A 21,427-nucleotide genomic window follows, 5' to 3' on the forward strand; every position below is an offset into this window, starting at 1 on the left:
ACATGCTTTCACTTTACTATGGCTCACTCTTAAATTCTTTCCTGTGCAAGACAGGGACCCTCACTTAGCAGAGCACAGTCCCAGGGACGTGCCCAAGACCTGGGACAAGACTATCTTCTTGTGATCCATTTTCCTGCAACAAAACAAATGACAGTACGGTGAAATGCTTCCATCTCAGGTGTAGACTAAGAGCCAAAGCCATCAAGAGAGGGATAACACAGAACAGATGTCAGCTGAGAAAGCTTCACAGCCTTAACCTGAATCTTCAAAGATGGGTAAGATTTGAATCTAAAATACTATTTTGAATTTAAAATCCTTTGTCCTGTTGCAGACAAAGGAAATAGCACAGGAAAAGACAAGAGATCAGAATGGGGCTGGGGGCAGGAGGCAGGGGGACAGTGGGGCAGCAGCTGTGCACGTGAGGGAGTAATGAGGAGTGCACAGATCGGAACAACAGTGCACAAATGGAAATACGAGAAAATGGAGCAGAATGGGAAGAGGTTATAAGAGAGCCAGAAAAAAGTTACTTTGTTCTCTGTATCCACACGAACCCAGGAGGCCAAGGTTTGCCTTGTTTGAAAGGATGAATGGTAAATAAAAATGCCTGTGAAGAAATGGACTCTTTACAATTTGCAGAAATAATAAACAATCAGTCTGTGGCCTGACACCTAAAATCAAACCACAAGACATCATGAATTACTATGACAATAAAAGATGCACTTGCCATGTTCCTAAATAATTAATTGTATTGTTATTCTCATCCCAAAGCAAGGCAAATTAACAGAGGCCACATTTTTAATGAGTTTACTGCTCCTAGCCTAATGTTAAAAGCCCATTTTTTTAAAAAACAGAAATCTTAAAAACCTACTCACAATGCACTGAATCATGCACACTTTGCTTTGTAAGAAGGGCAGATTCTTTTCAGTCCAGCTAAGTTGCTAAGACTGTTGAACCCCGAGTCAACTCTGAGCCAACCAACTTTTCAATTTTGAACAATTACTTTCCTGGCAATCAAGGGCAAGCTGAGACAAAATTATTGTGTGGACAGGATTCAATTATTTAAGTCCCTATTCCATCCTATTATTCAAGACTGTCCAATGACATAACAAAAAGTCAGTCCCAGGATCAATATGCATGCAAAGTAACACACAGTCAAGCTACACCCTCCCATAACCTTTGGTTCTGCAATCTTATCACAGAGTGTATATCATCTCCCAGAAAGTCATTAAGTCTTGTTCTTTTCTCATTCGGATGTACCACATTTTCCAGCAGTCAAATAGACATTATATATGCATTTTGTTGAAAAAAGCATGATCTAAGACCCAGGAAAAGTTTCATTATGTTAACTTCAATCTCAGTCTATAGCTAATTTCAGCAATTCTTCTAAATTAATAGTTGAAAGTGACACTTCTATAAAAACAAGTGTATCTCATCACTATCATTAGGGGTTTCATGCCCCTTATATTATGAAAATACAGGAAACCCTCTGTTACTGAGAACAGCTACTTGGGGCTGCGTAGTACTAAACAGGGTCTTGCACCGCCTCAGGGGGCCAGGATCTGCTCTGGACCCGGCCCAGACAGCGCTGAACATGTGACCTTGGGAAGCCACTGTACTCAGATTCCTCCCATTTACAAAATGGAACGAACAAACTCTCAAATGCTATGAGAAAATGAAACAAAGAAGATTACATTCTAGCCAAATATATACAACGGGAAAAAATAGTTTCTAGCATTATTGAGCATGATTTTTTTAAAGAAATTTAATATTTTTATAAAGAAAAATGTTTTTTTACTATAATATATACAATTCATTAAATAATTCTCTGTCTATATATATCATTATAATATATAATATTTTACTTTAAGACCAACATTCAAGTTGGTCTTATGCTGGAAAGTTTTAAATATCTTATCTCTAAATATATATAGTTCTTCTCAAGTATTTTAATTTTTTTTAATTAATAGCCACTGTTTTTGATTGATGAGAGAAATCAGAAAAGCTAAAAGTAACAACTTTCGTTGTGAAAAATGTTTTTTAACAAACAACTCCATGTATGCCCCCAACTCCTGCCTTAACCTCTAAGTCTATATCAAGATTACTCAAATATAAATATTTCTTTTAACTAGTAAAATCACTATTACTTTCCAGAGTTTCTTAAGCAAGGAAATGCCAAACATAATCCTGTAAGCTTTCTTCCTTTTATTGTTCTTCCACAGAACTAAATATTGACAAAAAAACCCACTTTGGTATAATATGTGAAACCCTGTATTGGATATAAAAATTATCTTATGCTAACAAACATGAATTTATGATCAAATAAAAGTGAAAGTGTACTAAAAGCATTTAGCCAAATTTTGGACCGCATTATTTAGGTGTGATTCACCCTGAAGCTTATTGGTTTTGTGATTTTATCTCAGCATACTTCTAAAGAACAAATTACCAATCTGGCATTTTTCTCTTAGAATAATGTGTGATATAATTCACTATGGCAAGTCAAATAGTTAACTTGTAATTTGGGGGACAGTTTATTCGGGCAACATTTTAATGATCATATATCTCTATCTCAAAATTAATCTGTTACTCGGTTAAATCACTCCAAATTCTTTCTTCTGCAATCTGCAAGAATAATTGCTGCTTCAGTTTCAATCATGGAGCAGTAAATCTGGATTTACTTTTAGGCAGCTGGTTTATAAGTCCCTGGTTATGCATAATTTCATAGTGATTGAAGTCATTTTGATATTATATCAACAATAGCTTATCCGTAGCATCAACTGCAAGCAATTAAAAAAATTCACATTTTATGTGTACCTTTTTCAAGTAGCTTGCCTTTGTAGACGCACAGGTTTTCCCCACCACAGTGCTGCTGATAAACTTTTATTTCATCACGGAAGTCTGAGTGATCATAAGCTAGGTGCACATTTTTCCCCAAATAGATCATTGTAATAGCTGCATTACTATGCAGTGGTGTTTTATGAATCCTTCTTGAATCCTAGAATAAACAACAAAAAAGGGGGGACTTATTAACTAATTACCTTCTAATCAGAGTGAGATGACATTGTAATACAAAGAGTAGAAAAGGCAATTTTCATGTACCTCGTGACAAGACCTTTATAAAACGTCAATCCATACAGTGCACAGAAAGCCAAGCCCGTTACAAAACACATTCCTTCAACAACTAGAGCATTTATATGTTTTGGCTTTGTATTTTTGATATAAATGCTAGGGGTCTGGATAAAGTTTGTCACCTACTGTTTACGTGTGTGTGTGTGTTCTATATACAACAGAAAGACCAATGACGTCCAGAGGAGACTACCCTTGGATCTTTGAGCTGGTTCTCAAAACAAAAATTCAAATCAAATAATTAAATAAACATTGGGGACATGATTTTGTTCTAATTCGAGTGGACATGAACTGTGACTTGGCAACTGTTTTTGTAATTGAGTGTTTGATCTTCACACGCGAGCACTGACAACACCTCCTTCCCTGGGCTTATTCTACGTGAGAGGGAGATGCGTACACCTGAGTCCTTCGACGGCCCCTCTGAGGAACAGGAACAACGTATGCCATGTACCCGGGATTAGCCAGTTCCACAGGAGGCATTTAGTTCAATGAAAAAACAACATTATTGATATGATTTTTAATATTAAACAATATATACCCAACAAAAAATCACCTCATAAACCTATCTGATATTCTATGGCATTGACCAATTTAAATTATTTATAAAATAAACAAAAACTTACATGCCAGGGACTAAATGTCCAATGCCTTGCCTCCTAGGTGATATTCTGGTGTTTGCACAGTAGTGAATGAGCAGCGTTTGCCTAACATTTAAGAGGAAGACAAGGAAAGAGAAGCCGGAAATGGAAGAGGAAGAGGAGGCAGAGAAGAAAGAATGGCTCCTTGAGATACTTCTCGAGGGCCCAGGGAGACTGCTGTAGATTTCCAGAACCAAACAGAGGCCAGGAATTACTTTTAATCTACTTCACTTTTCTAAAAATCAATTTTTAGCTAAATGAAAAATGTGAAGAGACTAACTTTCAGTGAATCCAAGGCAATTATTTGAGCTTGAGTTCATTGAATTACATATGCCTTAGAAGCAGGCATTTTACTAAGAATGACAAAGCTGAAAAAAAATTCTGAAGGAACTACTAAAATATTTCCCTCTCCAAACCCATCCCCTTCCACTTCAGAGGATTTTTTCTCATTCGATTCTATTCCTCTGAAGCAAAAACAGAGAAAGTAAATCTGATGAAACGAAAATCTGCAAATGACCGTCCAAAAAGGGTAAATTGGTGGGAAAGCCTGAGATTTAAAATCTGAGCAAATTGTCCTGCCTATAGACAAACAGAGCTCCCAAGTAGAGAAATAATCAAGAGAAAAGTTTCAGGGGCAACAGGAGCCATGAAGGCAAACCAGCAAGCTGGGTAAGTCTTTGCAGATTAGCAACATCGCCCTGAGTCATAGTTGAAGGCAAAGGGTTGATGGGAGGCCTGGCTCCTAGTTGCAAAATCACCCCATGTTTCCTCTTGCCTGAGCAGCTGAGGAGCCGTGACACACACGTGTGCAGCCCAACGCACAGTCACCAGCCTAAGGCAAATCCAGCTCCGAGCCCCCACTAGAACATTTAATGCTATGATGGATTAAGTAAAAGCATCCCACTTTGTTAAGCAATTCTTTCTAAAGTGCTGTGGATTCAGAGATAGCCCTGCGAGCTTCTGGGGGATAAGCAGCATATAAATACAAGGTAATAGTGGGATTAAGGTAGAGGAAAGGCCTGTCTCCTATGCAAAATGAAAAACTGGAACGAAGAAAAGCTTTAAAAACAAAATAAAGGAAATGACAGCTCTTCACCCTTTTCATTTACTCTTAGTTCCTTTTTTTTTTTTCCTGCTTAAGTGCATTCCTGAAAGCAACATCTCTTTTCTCTTGGGTCTGACTGCTTCATTCCTTTTAAAAATATTCTCCAATTATTGCCACCAAGTAACCTTTTCTGGGTTCTGATAGGAGTGACAGCTCATGATTAAATACAGGCACTAAGAAACAAACAATTGTTTCTTTCAGTTGACTAAACTGCCTCTATACTTACCATCTTCCAAGGTTATAATGACCCCAGACTGCTGAAACTTTAGCAAGGTTTCACGGCCCTTTCTACTGTCCTCAAGCGAGTATCAAAACCTTCCAAGCAAATTCATTTGCATTGTAAGATCAGGAGCGAGGCTCCTGCCCCTGCACAACTGAGGACCAACTCTTTTACTTTCTTGACCAGTTGCTTACGACTTTCCTTCTCATTTTTCGGATTTCTCAGGCAAGTACAATCTGAGATGGCAAATTAACAGCAAGCCTACTGAATGGTTAAGCATTCAGCCATTACATATTTGTAACACGTAGCATTCAATTGACTTTTCACTGCCCAGGCCTGTGTGAGAGGGGGTTTAAGAGGCTGTAGGTGTCAAAGCACCTGTTCTTGCTGACAGTGTTGGACAGCAACTCCTCTGAATCTTCTTAGCCAAGCCCTGATGAACTCTGGACATCATAAAGTCTTAACCGCAACCACTGCAGTAAATTCCTAGTCAGCATGCTATAAAAAAGAGCATGAATTTGAACTGTTTCAGGAAAGCTGGGGTGTACGGTCACCCTACTAGCTGGTCTTTGCACTTCTAGCCCGGTGTCCTTCAAAAATCTCCTGCCTCCTGTCACTAAATAGATCATGTGACTCTCCTGCTTAAAGTCCCCAGTATCCATAGGATAAGATCCAACATTCCTCAGACAACAAGGAAAAAAGTCTTCTATTCTCTAACCCTATCTTTTCAACAATTGCAATTTCTTGTGTTACATTTAAAGGTCCAGCAAGTGAATTAATTGTAGTGGCCAGAGTATGACCACCATGTTTTTAATCTCGAGATAGGTATAGCTGTAAGTCACGTGGCATTGACACTACTTCCTTTTACTCCTCTCTCTCAGTAGAAAAGGACAGTGTTTTACCAATCTTTATGCCCCGTGTCAGCCAGTGCTGACACCTAGTAAGGGCTGGACACAGACATGCAACAATTCCACATTCTGTCCTTTGTTGAGACAAAAGCAACAGTAGGTTGACCCCATGCTAAATCAGAACTTTTCTACCTTTGCAGGAACTCAGTGAATTGGTCCCAGAACATGAAAACTGGTTCACCAGCATCCTATTCAACAAAACACCACCTTTGTTGGTTTAGCCTTGATACAGACTGATAAGAAGCCTGGCCCATGAAGAGTGGTGGACAGTCCCCATGTTGACTCTGATTCAGTCTCAGGGAGAGGAAATTCTGACACGAGCCAGAAGAAGAGACTGTTCACATCCTAAAGGCGCAGGAAGCCACTGGTTTTGATGGAAACCTGTCCTCACTATACTCAATTGGTTCTGCTCTTTCTTGCTGTTTTCTCCTGTTCTCGCCTCCTCCCTCCTTTGCTTTTATTATGTGTCTTCTTTTCACTTTCCTCTTGCCCATTTTTTTATTTTTGTTACCGTGTAACCCATATCTCAGTACTTATTCAGGACATGCCCCCAGATGTCTCCAGCCTTCTGGAGGTATCTGAGCTCCAGAATTTGAGGATGCTGGGTTAACATGCGAGACTTCCCTTCCTCATCTCCCTCAACAGGATGGATTCCTTGATTCTGTTAAGAGCTGGAAATTATCCAGCTGGATTTGGCTTTTGGTGAGAAGTCCCCCAAATCGGATCCCCTTAACACAGCGGTCTGCCCTGACACCCAGGAGCATTTTTGGTTTTTCCTTTCTTCTAGGGTTTTGTTCCACAATCCACAATGCCAGCTGTTAAGATATTTTGATTGTTGAATGGACTTTGAAAATGTTTCTTCAGTTCTTTTTAGTTATGTAGTTACCAAACTGCAATGCTAATTTTAAGCAAAAGCATTGTTTAAAGGAAAACGTTTGCCTAAAATAAATCAAGCCTACCATGAGATACGTTGAACTACCATATATCAAAATCATGCTAATGTTTTCCTTTTTCATTCTTAAATCTGAGTCTACTGGTGAGAAAAACCAAGAGGAAAAAAATATCAAGATAATGCACTGACTAGAAAGAAAATTTTTAAAAATTCCTTAAATTAAGTCAAACAAGAGAAATATGCAATCTTTCAAAGCTAATATTTGTTAGGCTTTATTCATGGTTGGAGAAAAGGGAGCTATATCTGAAAGGCATAATTGACACCCATAATATTTTCTTATGCTAAAAAGTATAATTAAAAGTTTAGTTTTTGCAATTTCTGTGCAGATAAGAAAGCAACATCCATTTATGAACACATTACTAATAAGCATTTGATTAAAGCTAAATAAAAGCAAATGCCTGCCCTCAACAGCCTTCATGATCTGAGAGTAGCAGTGAGAAATAATAAAGGTACATGAGTATTTGTGCTAAGCAGAATATCATAATGGATGTAAGAAAAGTAACAAAGGCTTCTTACAGGGAGGAAGAGCAGGGATCCTACTACGATGCAGAGAAGTGCACTGTAGAGCGTGACGCCTTTGAGCCCAGGGAAGGGCGGGTATGGAGACACACTCTTCTCTCTCAGGCACTCATGGGCACCTCATAGAAAAAGAATTTCTGGGAGAAAGTAATTTAAAAAAAAAAAGCATAGACCTGAGATGGGGAAGTGGTGGACCAACCAACTGAGGGTATAGAAAGGAGTTCAGTTTGGCTCGGCTAGGAGCAGAGAGAACGCTGGAAAGGGGCCAACATCTGAAAGCCCTTGAACGCTAGGACACTAAGCACGTCCTTTTATTCTGATGTTTTGAGATTCTGCTCCTTACTGGCCCTGGGACACTGCCCCTCCCAGGACTAATCAGTTCCTAGAGATAGTAATGACTTGCTGGGGAGAATGTTTTTTGCGTGCAAACCAACCAACAGAGAGCCCACATCCACTCCCCCAGCCTCTCACACTCTGGGCCAAGATTCCCTGGCCCTGGACCAGGTCCCAGGCCGCTCGGGACGGCCCCAACACCCCAGAGCCAGCTAAAATCATTCACAGTGCTCAGTCCTAAATCTGCTTACCTGCCTCACCCATTCCTTCCCTCAGAAACCACAACAGAGGCTCTTTCCCACCCCCTCCTCCCACGTGCACCCCTGACAATCTTGGTGCTTCCCTGTGTGGCCCTGCATGGGCTGGTGTGATGGTTCATTTTATCTATCCACTTAGTTGAGCCAACAGAGCTCAGATACGTGGTCATGCAATATTCTGGATGGAACCTTGACTAATATATATGGGCATGTTCCTTCCTCTTGAGAACTGTCAGTGACAAACTGTCTTTTCAATGACAACTGTCTCCTGATCTACAAGTCTCAACATACCTGAATAATAAGAAAATCTACATTTTAAAACAGCCAGGCAGAAGAACATACTTACTTTCTTTAGGAAAGGAGAAGCTAGTGAAGGTTTCAAGCAGGGGAGAAACATGCTGGGAGCTATTCTACAAAGTTTACTTTAACATCATTCTGTAGAATCTACTACTGAAATGGACTCTGCTTCTTCTCTTTTTCCCCTTCTGCCTTTAATCCTCTGCTCCCTGATTCTATCTGCTAACTTCCTACCCGTTGTTCAGGCATCTGTAATTACACAAGGCTTATCTGGAGACTGGGAGGTGGATGGGGGCCTCAGTCAGACATGGGGAAAGCCTGGACTAGTTCATGCCTGGAGAAGTTCTTTGCCCTCTCTTTCACAAAACATATAAAAAAATAAAACACAGTGTGTTTTATTTTTTTAATTGATTCACATAATGGTTAAGTGGGTTCTTATTTGAAAGCCTGGATTTTCACACCTATAGTCACTATTTATAGGACCTCCCTCATTTTCAGCAGGCTGCTGTGTAGAGTGGGTGACTTCAGTCCTGAGTGGGAACACGAAAATCTGCAGATGGGTGAGGTAGACCTCAGAGCAAAATCTAACTAGTCTCGCAGGTTCTGTGAAAGTGTTGTAAAGCTCTGCAGGTATCGTATCCCCGCATTAGAACGCAACAGGGTGCAGAAGCAATGTGGTGGGCTGGGCACTCTCCACACAGTCTTCGGCCTCATGGATCATGACCTTGAGACACAGGTCACAGAAACCTGGGACCTGCTGTACACATTCTCAGAGGAACAGGTTGTGGGCCACCAGCAAGCCCTGTTTCTTTGCCTCTTTCTTCCTTTTACTTCTTTCTTTCCTTTTAAGAGCATTTGAAGGATGCTTTGGGCTAGTAGTCACAAAAGGAAAGAATGAATTTAATACGTAATAGTCATGAGAGCCACCTCTCCTTAAATGACTCTTTCTAGGTCAAAATAAAATATACCTAAATACTAAAGTAAAAGTGCATGATTTACCCCACTGTGCCAATTTTATTCTAAACCCCAGGACCTAGGCACAAGTGACAAATCCAAGAGCCAGCTAGAAAGCTACCGAAGCCATGTAGAATGGAAGATGACCACATTCTGAATAGACAAATGAGTGTCAAGGTCTAAGCCCACGGTGATGGCAAGGTTTAGGGCTGAAGATGAAAGAGACACAAAGGAACAAGACAAGAGGCAAAAGGAGAGACCAAAGAACCAGGAAAGCAGAATTCTGTGGAGGCAAGAGAGGGAAGTTTCAAGGAAGAGGCAATAACAGCATAAAATGATACGATCGAAGAAAAACCATGGTGAGTAGAAAATGCAAAATAAGGTAGGAGAAGGAAGTCTAAATATATCACCAAAGAAAATAATGTCATCAGACTAAACTCACTCATTAAAGGAAAAGAGATTCTCAGATTGAAATAAACACAAAGCACCCAAATGCTGCATAAACACGTTTAAAGCCTAGAGCTTAAAGCTAAAGACATTGAAAGACTGAACGTAAAAGGAATACACATATATTCCTTTATATAGGATACACATAAAATCTAAAGAAAATAAGGGGTTTTATTAGACAAAATAAATTTGAAGGCCAAAAGTTGTAAGCGATAAAGAGGATCATTTTTTTTTAATAACAAAGAATCACTTCACCCGGAGGATAGAGTACCCTATCTTAGAGCATATAACCAGGTTTTCTCAACATTGACAAAGCAGAACCTGGCATAATTACCAGGAGAAACTGACAAATCCACAAACTACAGAGAAGAATTATCACTAGGACTCAAGAACTGAGAGACCAAGCAGCTAGAAAAGAATGCTAAGGATATAAAAATAAGAATGGCATAATTGGCATTTCTTGTCTTTTGGACATTTACAGAACTCGGCTCCCAACAATTAGTGAATCACATTCTTTACAAAACTTAAGCATATATTAGCCCACAAAGCTAGTATCCACAGGTACCAAAGAACCAAACCATACAGAACAAGAATAAGACACTTTCTAAAAGTAACATTTGGTGAACATGAAAGGAGTTCTAGGAATTAAAACATGGCAGGAAAAGAAAAATGTCAGTGGAATGTGTGCAAGATAAAACTGAAGAAATCTCTCAGCAAGTAGAGCAAAGAGGCAAAGAAGTAGAAACAGGAGAGAAAAGGTAAGAATATTAGAGCATCCATCTAGTAGTTCCAACATTCCTCAAATAGGGATTCCAAACAAGAGAGAACAGAAGTTCTTTTTTAAAAAAAAAGACCAAGTCAGACTGAAAGCTTGTGAACTCAAGAGCCAGACATGCCAAGGTCCGTCAGAGCCAGGATACCTGCTGACACCTGCTGTGTTTCTAACCTGAATGCAGAACACCCAGGGGAGGCCCGCTCAGATGCTTATCCATGCTTCACCTGTCATGACTACAGGTTGGAGAAGTTGCTGCTCTCTCCTCTGTGCCCAGCTACAGAAGCCTGTTCGCCTGACCATATTCCTGCTGAACAGCCAGTGTCTGGCCCACATGAGGCCCTGGCCTTGGTGGGCCCCCTTTTCCTAGGGCACACTCACAACCTGTCCTCTCTCACTTCCCCACAAGAGGGTCTTAAAACTGTCAAGGGACCAAACCTAAATCAAAATCAAACCAAAGGCTCTATTCAGCTTTTTTACTCCTGGAAGTGTTATCGTTTCATTACAATGCTAGGTTTGAGATTATTCCTGAAGTTTTTATGCATGTAAGTACTAGAACTCCAGAGAAAATCAGGGACACAGTTAACATGGGTATCAGTATGGTGGTTGCTCTGGGAAGGAGTAGAGGATGTGACAGGGCACAAAACAGAGAGCTCTTCATGTGACAAGTGCTCCACTTTGTTGAGAAAAATAGTGGGTCCATGAGTGTTTGTTGTTTTTTAACTTACACATACAGATTTTACATACTCTTTGGTTTATATGACACTTAAACTTTCTTTAAAAATATGAGCTGGTGGAGTTTATCCCAGTAATATATTTTAACATCAGAAAATAAAATGCTGCCACCAGATAAGGATGATGAGAAAGTCATTGTTTATGTAAGTGGGGGCCATGACCTTCAAGAGAGCATGTGTGTTGGCCTGGGGGACCAATGCCAGCAGACAGAGTTCAAAGGAACTCAGTGGATATGGCAGATTCTATCATTGCTCCAAACATTCACTGCCCTTCACTGTGAGAAGATACTTCCCACTCCACTGTGGTCAGGCTTTGGCAATGGAATTCAGGTGTGACATGGAATCTTAAAAGGGTTCCATGACTCTTCCATCCACAAGGCCAACATAGCCAAGACAGGGACTGCTCTTCCCATCTGGGTCCCTGAATTGCAGCTGACCAGCAACAGACAGTAATGAGAGAAAGAAATAAACCTTTGTGGTTGGAAGCCAAGTTGCCTGGGGTTGTTTGTTACTGTAGGCAACAGCAAACTGCCTTTCAGAGAACTTTCCAGTCGGACAGGAGGAAACAGGAGTCTCAGGCTACAGAATGTGAGGAAAGGACTTGGTTACTCTCTGTAAGACCTGGGTATGCTGAGGGACAGAGACAAATATTAGAGGAAGGAATGAAAGTCCACATTAGAGAGGAGAGTGACAGATGACGCAAGGTGTCATAGGCAGCGGAAAAGGAAAAGATCAAGGAGCAGGGTGGAGGGTGGGCCTCAGGGATGAGGGCTACAGTGCTCTGTCAGAGACCGGAACAAAGGAAGGGGATTGGGAACAGGTGATTTGAAAGGAAGGGATCTGAACAAGCACGAGGAAAACAGTCCCAATTTTTCGAGAAGGTTATTGGTGAGGAAACTCACTGGTGGGGACAGCTGCTGGAAGTGAGATGTGGACAAGGGGTAAATAAAGGTTGGCTTTGAGGAGCCAGCATGCCGTCCACAGGCATGGTCAGCACGTCACTCCCTGATTCTCCATCACTGACATGTTGACCCAGACATCTGCTAAGAGTCAGAAAAATTACATATACTTGCTCTTAGTTGTATTCTTACACCATAAAAATTGGGAGCTCTGTTGCCTTCATACTGGCCTATAAGTGTATAAAGTGACCTTAATGCTATTTCTTCGTCAGTATTTTGAAGAGATAATTACAAAAAACTACAGTATTTTTAGGAACACTGAAAAGAAAATTTTTCTAAATATCATACAGTAATTTGCCAAAAATTGTTAACAGTGAGCTTTAATAATTATTTTACATGGTACATTGTGCTTTTTGATATATTTAAGCTCCTGAGTTTTCACAAATTAAATGTTAGAATACTTTCTGATAACATGTGATTGAATGGGCAGATTAAAGGAAATAAATGATTTGGAAATGGGTATAGTACAAATTAAATTTGAGCACAAAATTTACTGGATATTTTTATCAATTATGATAAGTTACTCAGCTGAACTACTCAAATATTTGGTTTCCTATTCATTCATCTTACAATCACTACGCTTATAAAATTATTACATTCCCTCTGCAAGGCATTTTGCATTTGATTTCCCTGGATTATTTTACTACATACCTAGCAGTCTAACAGTGCAATGTCATCAGTGCTAACTTAATAAAAGAAAACTTGATTCCGTACTCACCCTGGTAAAGAGAGGTTCTAAGCCATTTGGAGCAGTGGTTGGACGGAATCTTCTCCTTCTCCACGTTTCAGGTCTGTTTTCCCTTGCGAGTCTTCCACTGGGGGCAGGAGGAGGAGGCGGAATAGGCATCATGTAACTGTTAATGTTCAGAGGTTGATATCGATGCATTCCCTGGGAATTGTCCACAGCGCTCCTGAACTTCATCACTGCCTTCTTGCCCTATAATCACATTTCATGACAATAAGAACCAGGGAAATAGAAGTGCTGCCCAGCATAACCCAGAACTAAAGACGAGACTGTGTGACTGCCACTGCAAGCAGACACAACTGATATCAACAGGCAAACTCAAGACACTCCAATCTGTCAAAAAATGGCATTTTTTTTTTAGTAACCATAGCAAGTTAAATTTTCCTGAATTTCTCACCTTATTTAAGCATCTTTTTAAACCAAACACAGAGTGATGGCATTTCTATTGTGCTTTCGGGATATTTCCCTCGACTATCCATTAAATAAATGGTGCATTTAAACAATTTAAAATGAAAAGGTTTGAAGTGTTGTACTTTGAAGTAGTGTTGGCTAGTCCACTTAACAATGGGGTATTTGCACTTTTTTACATTGATTTCACCCATTCAGATGTTATAACATTCCTTGATAACATGATTTCAAGGAACCAAAGACCCAGACTCTGACCCAAAGACTCTATTCAGCTAATTTTTTCCTAGAAATTCAACTTGTAGGAATGAATTTCACCCAGAGAACTACATGAGTACACTTACATAAATGTGTATAAGGGTACACACACACATATGTATAACACTTTAGTTGAACAAGTAAGGCCGTCAATAGGAGAATATTTAGCTAAATTTTGCTTTGTTCTTAGAATAGAGTCTCACCAGGCTTTAAAGAGAATAGTGTGAATCTATTCGTCTTGAGCCCTGACATAAAAATGTTCATGCAGTGTGAGCACACATTTAAATAACTTATATGTGAATCTTGAGAAAACCAGAGATGACTGGAAGACTTTCGGGATTTGGGCCATTCGAAGGGATACCATTTTCCATTTTCCATATCTTTGTGTTATTTGAAAGTCTGGTCAACATGTATTACCTTAATGATGAAAAAGCACCAAAGGTATAATCAATAATTATATTATATTTTTCAGGTACATTTGTGTCTCTGGACTTTTCCCAAATTGATAATTTTTGTATATCTGAGGTATTTTCCCCAACTTTAAGGTATTGTTCATCATTTTAATCCATTTTCTATCAATTGACTTGGTGTGTTTTTAAATTCATTTTCAGACAATGCATTCTTTATTTTGAGATGTTTAACTCGTGAAAAGCTACTTTTAAGAAAAGGAAGTCATCCTCCAAATACGCCTCATTGCTGAATAAGCAAAACCAGGTGAAACAGAGGCATGTGTAGCCCATGTTTTGATTGAAAACCATGTTTACACGAACAGAAAGGGATTTAAATAGGTATTTACAGAGGGGTTTAGAATTATTAGAATGCTGGATGTCACAGGTGTTCTTTACATTCTCATTTTTCTTTTCCTACCTTTTCCAATTTTCCTGTGATGGTGTGCCTTGACGTAATAACAAACAAATTAATGAAGTGATAATAAGATAATAAGAACAATAAAATCAATGAATCCAGAACTTTTGTGGGCTGGAGATTTTTTAAACATTTCTAAATAGTTATCAATCAATGGCATGCCTTATTTGGAAATGGTTTAGTAAATCAAAACAAAATTAACCTTCTGTTCCTTATTTTGCCTTTTTTTAGCCCAAAGCATCTTGGACATCTTACCATGGCAGTACAAATAATTTTACCTTATTTTTAACATACTTTAATATACTACAACATTCTTAAACAATGAATTCTTAGGTGTCTTCCAACTGTTCACTATTGCAAATATTATAATACTAAATATTGCTGAATCGAATTCTTTCCGCAATGTGTGTGTTCCTAGGATAAATTCCTATATGTTAAAATGCTTGAGCATGTTCATTTAAAATGCTGATAGATAGCCCCATATTGCCTTCACAAATAGTTGTACCAATTTCTACACATGTCAATAGTGTATAAGAGGCTCTCATTCTACGGCAAATCATTTTCAATCAAGTCATTATTTTTACTCAACTGCATCTCAGCCAGCCTGTTTTGACCAAATTGCTTTTGCCTAAATCAAAGATCCTCACTCCTGATATTTAGAAATTTCAACCTGCATAAGTCTGTTTAAACTTCAAACAACTCCCATGTGCACATTCTCTACTCTTTGATGGGTGCTCACTACGTACTCAGCAATCATGCAGACTGCTGTTCTTTAGGAATTTCTTGTCTGGTTTTATATTAAGTAATTTTCATCACCAATGCCATTGAAAACATTGCAAGTCTTTCCTGGCAGTATATTTTGCCTATGTGCATCACAGTGTCAGCTCTAATAGGTTAGAGATTTTATCTGTTTTGATAATTGATGTACCACCAATGCCTAGCGCATTGTGCCCAATAAATTTCACTGGATGACAAGTGTGATTCGCTAGCTAACATTAACATGGAATTGGTCTCAATCTTTGCAGCACAAGTGAGCCACCATTAAGTACTTATCCCTCCCTCACACCCTGAAACTTGGAAATAGTAAAATAAAAGGCCCTGTGCAGGTTTAATTAATAAATCCACCCAGCAGCATAGAGCAGATTTGGAAAATCACCTGAAAGGAAAATCGTTCCCTAGCCAGAACTTGAATATTACCTGATTGATGGTGTCCACATACCTAAGAGAAAAATGTGTCCAATCAAGCAGAGTTAATAGATATAGGAGCTTAGAAAAGAATATAATCACCTTGGCAAACGTGGAAAGTGCCCATCTGAGTACTATCTAGGGGAGAGGACATCCCACCCATTTGAATATTTCCAGTCCTAAAGGCAAAGTTATCTCTGGAGGATAGAGAGGGTTTTAGCCGAAGACCTTTGAGCTTTCTGGTACCTTTGGCAAGCCCATTCCTAAGATGAGACAGATGTATCAGGCCATCTTAGCCTGATGCCAGTAACGTTCCATTCTACCATATCCCCTCATTCTGATTCCACACTCACCAGGCAACCTTCTCATTGTGACCTGGTAGTCCACCTGCAGGGGAAAATGTCCTGCTTCTACAAGTTGGATTTATTTGACAGCTGGTGAGTTCAAGGCCCCTAATTTTGGTTTGATTCCCTATTTTGATTTACTATAGTGAGAAAAATGGACATGTCATGTGTTATTTTAGTTAGCCTGAGACAACCTTTTGGGTACCTGACCATTCCTGGACCCTAGCTTGAAATGGGAAATCTCTGGACCTTCAAAGTGGAGACTAGGTCCCAGAAAGTGTCAACCTAATTGGCTCATGACCCAGCAAGTTCCTGCCTAGCTCTAAGCAGTTTTCCCAGTCTTCCCTAGACACATGCCACTGCTTTTGGTTTCATTTTTCCTGCCTTCTGAGAAACTACTATTAAAGTAAGGTTTGTGAAAAGTGCTTCACAAGCTGGAAATACATTTTAAAAGGATTAAAATATTATTTACCATTTTAGGGATATATTTAGACTTTTACTGTGGAATACAATCATTTACTTGAATTAATTTCTTAGTGTCAAGGTTATCTGTCAATTTTGGTTAAAATATCTTCATTTCATATGTCTGATTTTTCCCAATAGTGAATGGAATGAGATTCACCTATTTGAACATAATTACAAGTATACTCGTGACACAGCTTCTTTCTTAAGCTGGCAAATGGTTCTTCTTGGTCCTAGAAATGCAAACAATACTGATTGTCCCAATTATCCTTCCCTCTCTAAGTAACTCATATCTTATGGCTACCATCCTTCCTTCCTATTCTCTCCTAAAATAAGTGACAATTGACTGAGACATAACCTTGAGAAGGAAGCAGAGTCAAGCTTCTGTGTGTGATTAAATTCAGGATTTTTTTAAAAGATGGACATTCTTTTCCTTCTTTAGCCAGCCTTCTCTAGAGTCAAACTTGAAGCAATTTCATACACTGATGGTAAAGTAAGTCGGCATGTAAATGCAAACCTGTCCTTGGAAAGTGTCATTTTCTAGGTCTCATGCATTTAAAATTTGGAAGCAGTCAACACTGGGTCTATTCTTATAGAAGTCATAGTTAGCTATTAAAAAGTCCCTCTTTGTTTTTCATACAAACTTTCAAATTAATGAGAGATCACCTTATATACTATAGAACTATTCTTTGCTCTTTGCCCAGTAACACAGAAATTACAGGCCTTCCAATTAAAGTTAGACATAATTGCACTCTGGTTTCTCTTCAGATGACATAAATCTTTGACCTTTTACTAAAATAAGACATAATTAAACAGAAGTACATAGTAAGTGCCTAATAAGTGCACAATATAAATTTCACTGAGTAGATTAATTGAATCTAGCATTGTAAAGGCTGTGATAATCCAATACTCGAATCAAGAAAAAAAAGATAATCCTTGAAGACATAACATTTACCCCAATGGGAAACGGAGCTTCATTTTCCAGCAGTGAGGTTTTTGATCTGGACCCCGAAGTTATCTTTGGAACAGTTCCTACTGCAATATTACTGGGAAGAGGTTGTAATCGAATTGGAGGCTGCATATTTCCCGGGGCAGTGTATGGTCGAGGAGTTGTCTAGACAATTAAGGGAAAAAAAATTCCATTTAAATTAGTATCTTGACATGTTTCCAGAGCCAATTAATAACTCAGCAAATTGCCTAGAGTAATTAATGGTGCCTTCTCACTGAACAGATTAAACTTTAATTATGTCCTTCCATTATACATACACTTATGACCCAAAGTATTTGTTAAAACATACGGTATGGAAGTCCTCTACATACCTAAATGCCACAATTATAGGGCATTTTAGATAAAGGAGATGTTCTCTGTTAGGCTCCTGTATTTTATTTGCACTGAAAACTCACTGACAATTCCTAATTGATGTTGTACATAGAATGGCTTTGCTCAATTGAATGTTAAGTTGAGTAATGTTCCTATCTTAGAGATCTAAAGGGATATGATTAGAATGAACTCATTTCTGTTTAAATGTTTTCAACATCAACTCTAGCATGAGTCCTTTAAGTCTTAAGATTGGTGCTGAAGTAAATGCAAATAATATGATTCAAAAAGAGGGAAGGCAGATGCTTAACTCTAACCCATCACCATTTATTCAACCTCTTCCTTGAAATATTAAGAAAACAAAAATAAAAAAATAGTAACTGGTGACTTCAGAAAACACTGTATAAGTGGAGATGCTTTCCAGGCTGGATATTTTCCATCGGCCCCTCTTCTTTGTCTTTTCTGTTCTGCTCTGGCTGTGGGGATTCATTCCTTTATTAAGGACCACATCAACTAACCCCAGGATTCCAGTTGGATTTGGCCAATGAAAGACACTAGCAGGAGATCAAAAGACTGGAGGGAAGGAGATTGGGGTCTTAATGCTCCTCGATCTTTCCCACTAAGGTCATGATGGGACAGCTGGTCCCTCCACCAAGGTCCACAGCTCCTGTCAGGAAGTCCTCTCCAAGCTGACAGGTACTGCCTGCTGGTTCCAGTAACTAATCCCTTCTTCTCCCCCTCAGGCCTAGGTGGTGTGGTTTCCCATCTTGCTCACCCCAGCATGCTTTACATCCCTTGTTGGTTTTCCTTAACCTTGCCTGCATCTTTGTAAACAGTTTCTTTATTAAACCCTTCCTAATTACCCTATTTGTATAAGCCATCTGTTTCCTGCTGAGACCCTGACTGATGCATTTTCTAATCAAGAATGTACTGCAGAGAATACCAAAAGTGCCAGTTCGGAGCATAAGACGTGCCTTTTGGGGCACTGATAGAACATTGTAACTTTAGTATAAAGACCAACAATGTTTCAAAAATGGAAAAAAAATGGCTTTGGGCCCAGTGGTTCTATTACAATACAATAGTAGAAAGCCTGTTAAGAATAATACATGCAGATCTGGGCAAGAGAGTGTGAGAAGGATGGTATATAAATGATTCATGAATAAGGTTTATTACACTGACACTAAAGATTGGTGACAACAAATATTCAACTCTGGAAATGTGTTGTATAAATACATACAAAATGGCAATGGGGAAGCTCCCACCACCAAAAATTGGTTTGGGTACCATCTTGACAAGCATGTCACATGTTGTTAAATCTCGGATTCTGTTAAGTCAACACTGGATTCCAACTCTAGTCACTATGAGGAGATTAAAAAGTAATTTTTAACATCTAATGGCGATGCAAGACAATTAGTGCCAAATGAAGCACACAGACATTGCCAAAGGGACAATAACAGCAAAATACCAGAGAACTAACAGAACTGAGAACTGAAAGCTATTTGAAATAAGTCAATGAGACCAGTAAAAATTAAAGTTTCACAAAAGCAGTTCTATTTTATCCTAATGTACGAGTAAGAGAAGAAAACGGACGAGTAGAAAAGAGGAATGATACACTTGCACATCCACGTCTGAAGAGCCAGTTGTGAGCCAGACGCGGGAAGGGTAGCAAAGACAATATTCCCCAATGTCTATTTTCCTTTCTTCACGGAATAGAATGTTTATCCAGAACATTGCTCTCCCGAATAAAGACTATATTTCCCAGCATCTCTTGCAACTCTGTCTAGATGTATGCCTCAGTTTTGGCCAGTAAGATGTGAACGGAAGTTATACCAGAACTTCTAGATCATGCCCTGAGAAGGAAGAGCTGTGTCCTCACTGTCCACTTATCTCCTTCTCTCTGGCTGGAATAGCCACAGAGTGATATTCAATTGTGGCTCACGTGGATGAAGGCAACAGACTAAATTTAGCAGATCACTGGCACAAAAGGAGTCTGAGATTTTAATGACTTCTAGAGCAGAAATGGCACACGAGCTGAGACACATGTGTGTGGGTATAGGGAGTGCATCCTTATGTTAAAGTCCTAACTGTGGGCTCAGTACACAAACCTTCACAGGAAGCCAAGTGGATGGACTAGAGCAGCATTTGATCTAAAGAAACAGGACATAAGCCTACATAAGCCAAAGGGTGAAAGGTCTCAACACCTACAAAGAAAAATCAAACTAGAAGTTTTCTGAACAAGGGAATTAGATCACCCAAAAGAATTCTTCTGATCTCTGGAAAACAAATATGCCTTAAGGCTCTCTCCTGTCAAAAAATCCAACTGAACACAAAAACACTGAACGTAAGATTCAGAAAGCAGGTTGCCATAAACTGGAACATGATCTGTTGGCTGCTGTGCTCTAAACTTTACTTCCCCACATTTGCACACAGATATCATTCAGTCCGATGAATGTGGCAGTCAAATGTTTAACTGATTACATTTATCTCCAAAAACAAATCTGCACCATTCAGCTAACAGCTGTGAGCTACAAACTGTTGTGGTTCACATCAGAAGCCACCTTAAATTTGCTACATTTTAAACTGTTCGTAGTATATTTTCTCAGAATAAATATGGCACTGTAGCTTAACATTTTCAAAATTGTACCAGAATGTGAATTGCAATTGACGACCTGGTGATTACTCAGCTTAGCTGAGCATTTCTAATTCTCAGTAGAAGATCTCTGGGGGTGAATTTTCCAAGCATGTACGAAATTAGCTGAAAGACTTTCCACAGTTTTAATGAAACGGTGCAGCTAAAAACCTAGCTGCTATTTTGAAAGTTTAGGTGCAATTAGTGACCAAGAGCAACAACTATTCACCGTATGCTTTCTTACTCACTCAAGAAAGTTAAAAGAGAAAAATGGAGGGCAATATCCCAAAAGGGTTATTACCTTCATCTCGGTGGCACCTGGAGGTCGGGAGTCAAATTTAGAGGATCTGTAACCAAGCTGGGAAAACAAAAAGAAGGACTTGAATTTCTGTAAAACGGGAACTGCAATGCCAAGGCCACAGTCAGCATCCCTTATGGTGCAGAAGCGCCACGGCGGGTGAGCCCGTGAAGCCTCCTGGCTTCCCAGATAGAAAGGCGTCTGAAGTGCTGGTGTCAGTGTTTCCTGTCATTTTAAAATTACTTTCTCACTCCTGCCACATTAAGATCTCCTGGATGTATCATAAACTACTTATTGAGGGTGTTCAGCTGGAAAATTGAAAAGAAAGCCTTTCAAGGGTTCTTTCCTCTCTGAAACAGGTGGGAAGATAGAAAACGGCACTTGATGGTTTCTTTTGTTTCACCCAGGAAAAGCTTTTGAGAGTCTAGTGAATTTGCCGCCCAATAAAAGAATTATTTGTGTACATATACATTTAAATGAAGCCTGGAAATAGGGTAACAACAAAGGGAAGACGGTTGCTTTTCATAACTTGAGCTGTTCATCGGGAAACATCAAAACATATTTACCTTTTGAAAGTGTCAAAGCTTAACGCTATATGTGATGAACCTACTTCAACAATCTGTGAAAGCATTGCAATTCCTCTATAAATATTGTGCAATCCAAAAAAAAATCATGCTAACAAAGAAATAGATTAGGCCACA

The 21,427-nt window shown here is 39.2% G+C and overlaps 1 protein-coding gene across 1 annotated transcript in view; it reads right to left on the bottom strand.

The window, feature by feature from the left end:
* ERICH3 (glutamate rich 3) overlaps positions 1-21,427 on the bottom strand; it is a 102,382-nt gene that overhangs the window by 42,663 nt on the left and 38,292 nt on the right. Inside the window, 3 exon segments of the mRNA XM_032494578.1 lie at positions 2,812-2,992; positions 12,937-13,155; positions 17,437-17,595. Coding sequence (XP_032350469.1) covers positions 2,812-2,992; positions 12,937-13,155; positions 17,437-17,595 — 559 coding nt within the window.

Source organism: Camelus ferus, chromosome 13, assembly GCF_009834535.1.
Source record: "Camelus ferus isolate YT-003-E chromosome 13, BCGSAC_Cfer_1.0, whole genome shotgun sequence".
Taxonomy (NCBI): Eukaryota; Metazoa; Chordata; class Mammalia; order Artiodactyla; family Camelidae; genus Camelus; species Camelus ferus.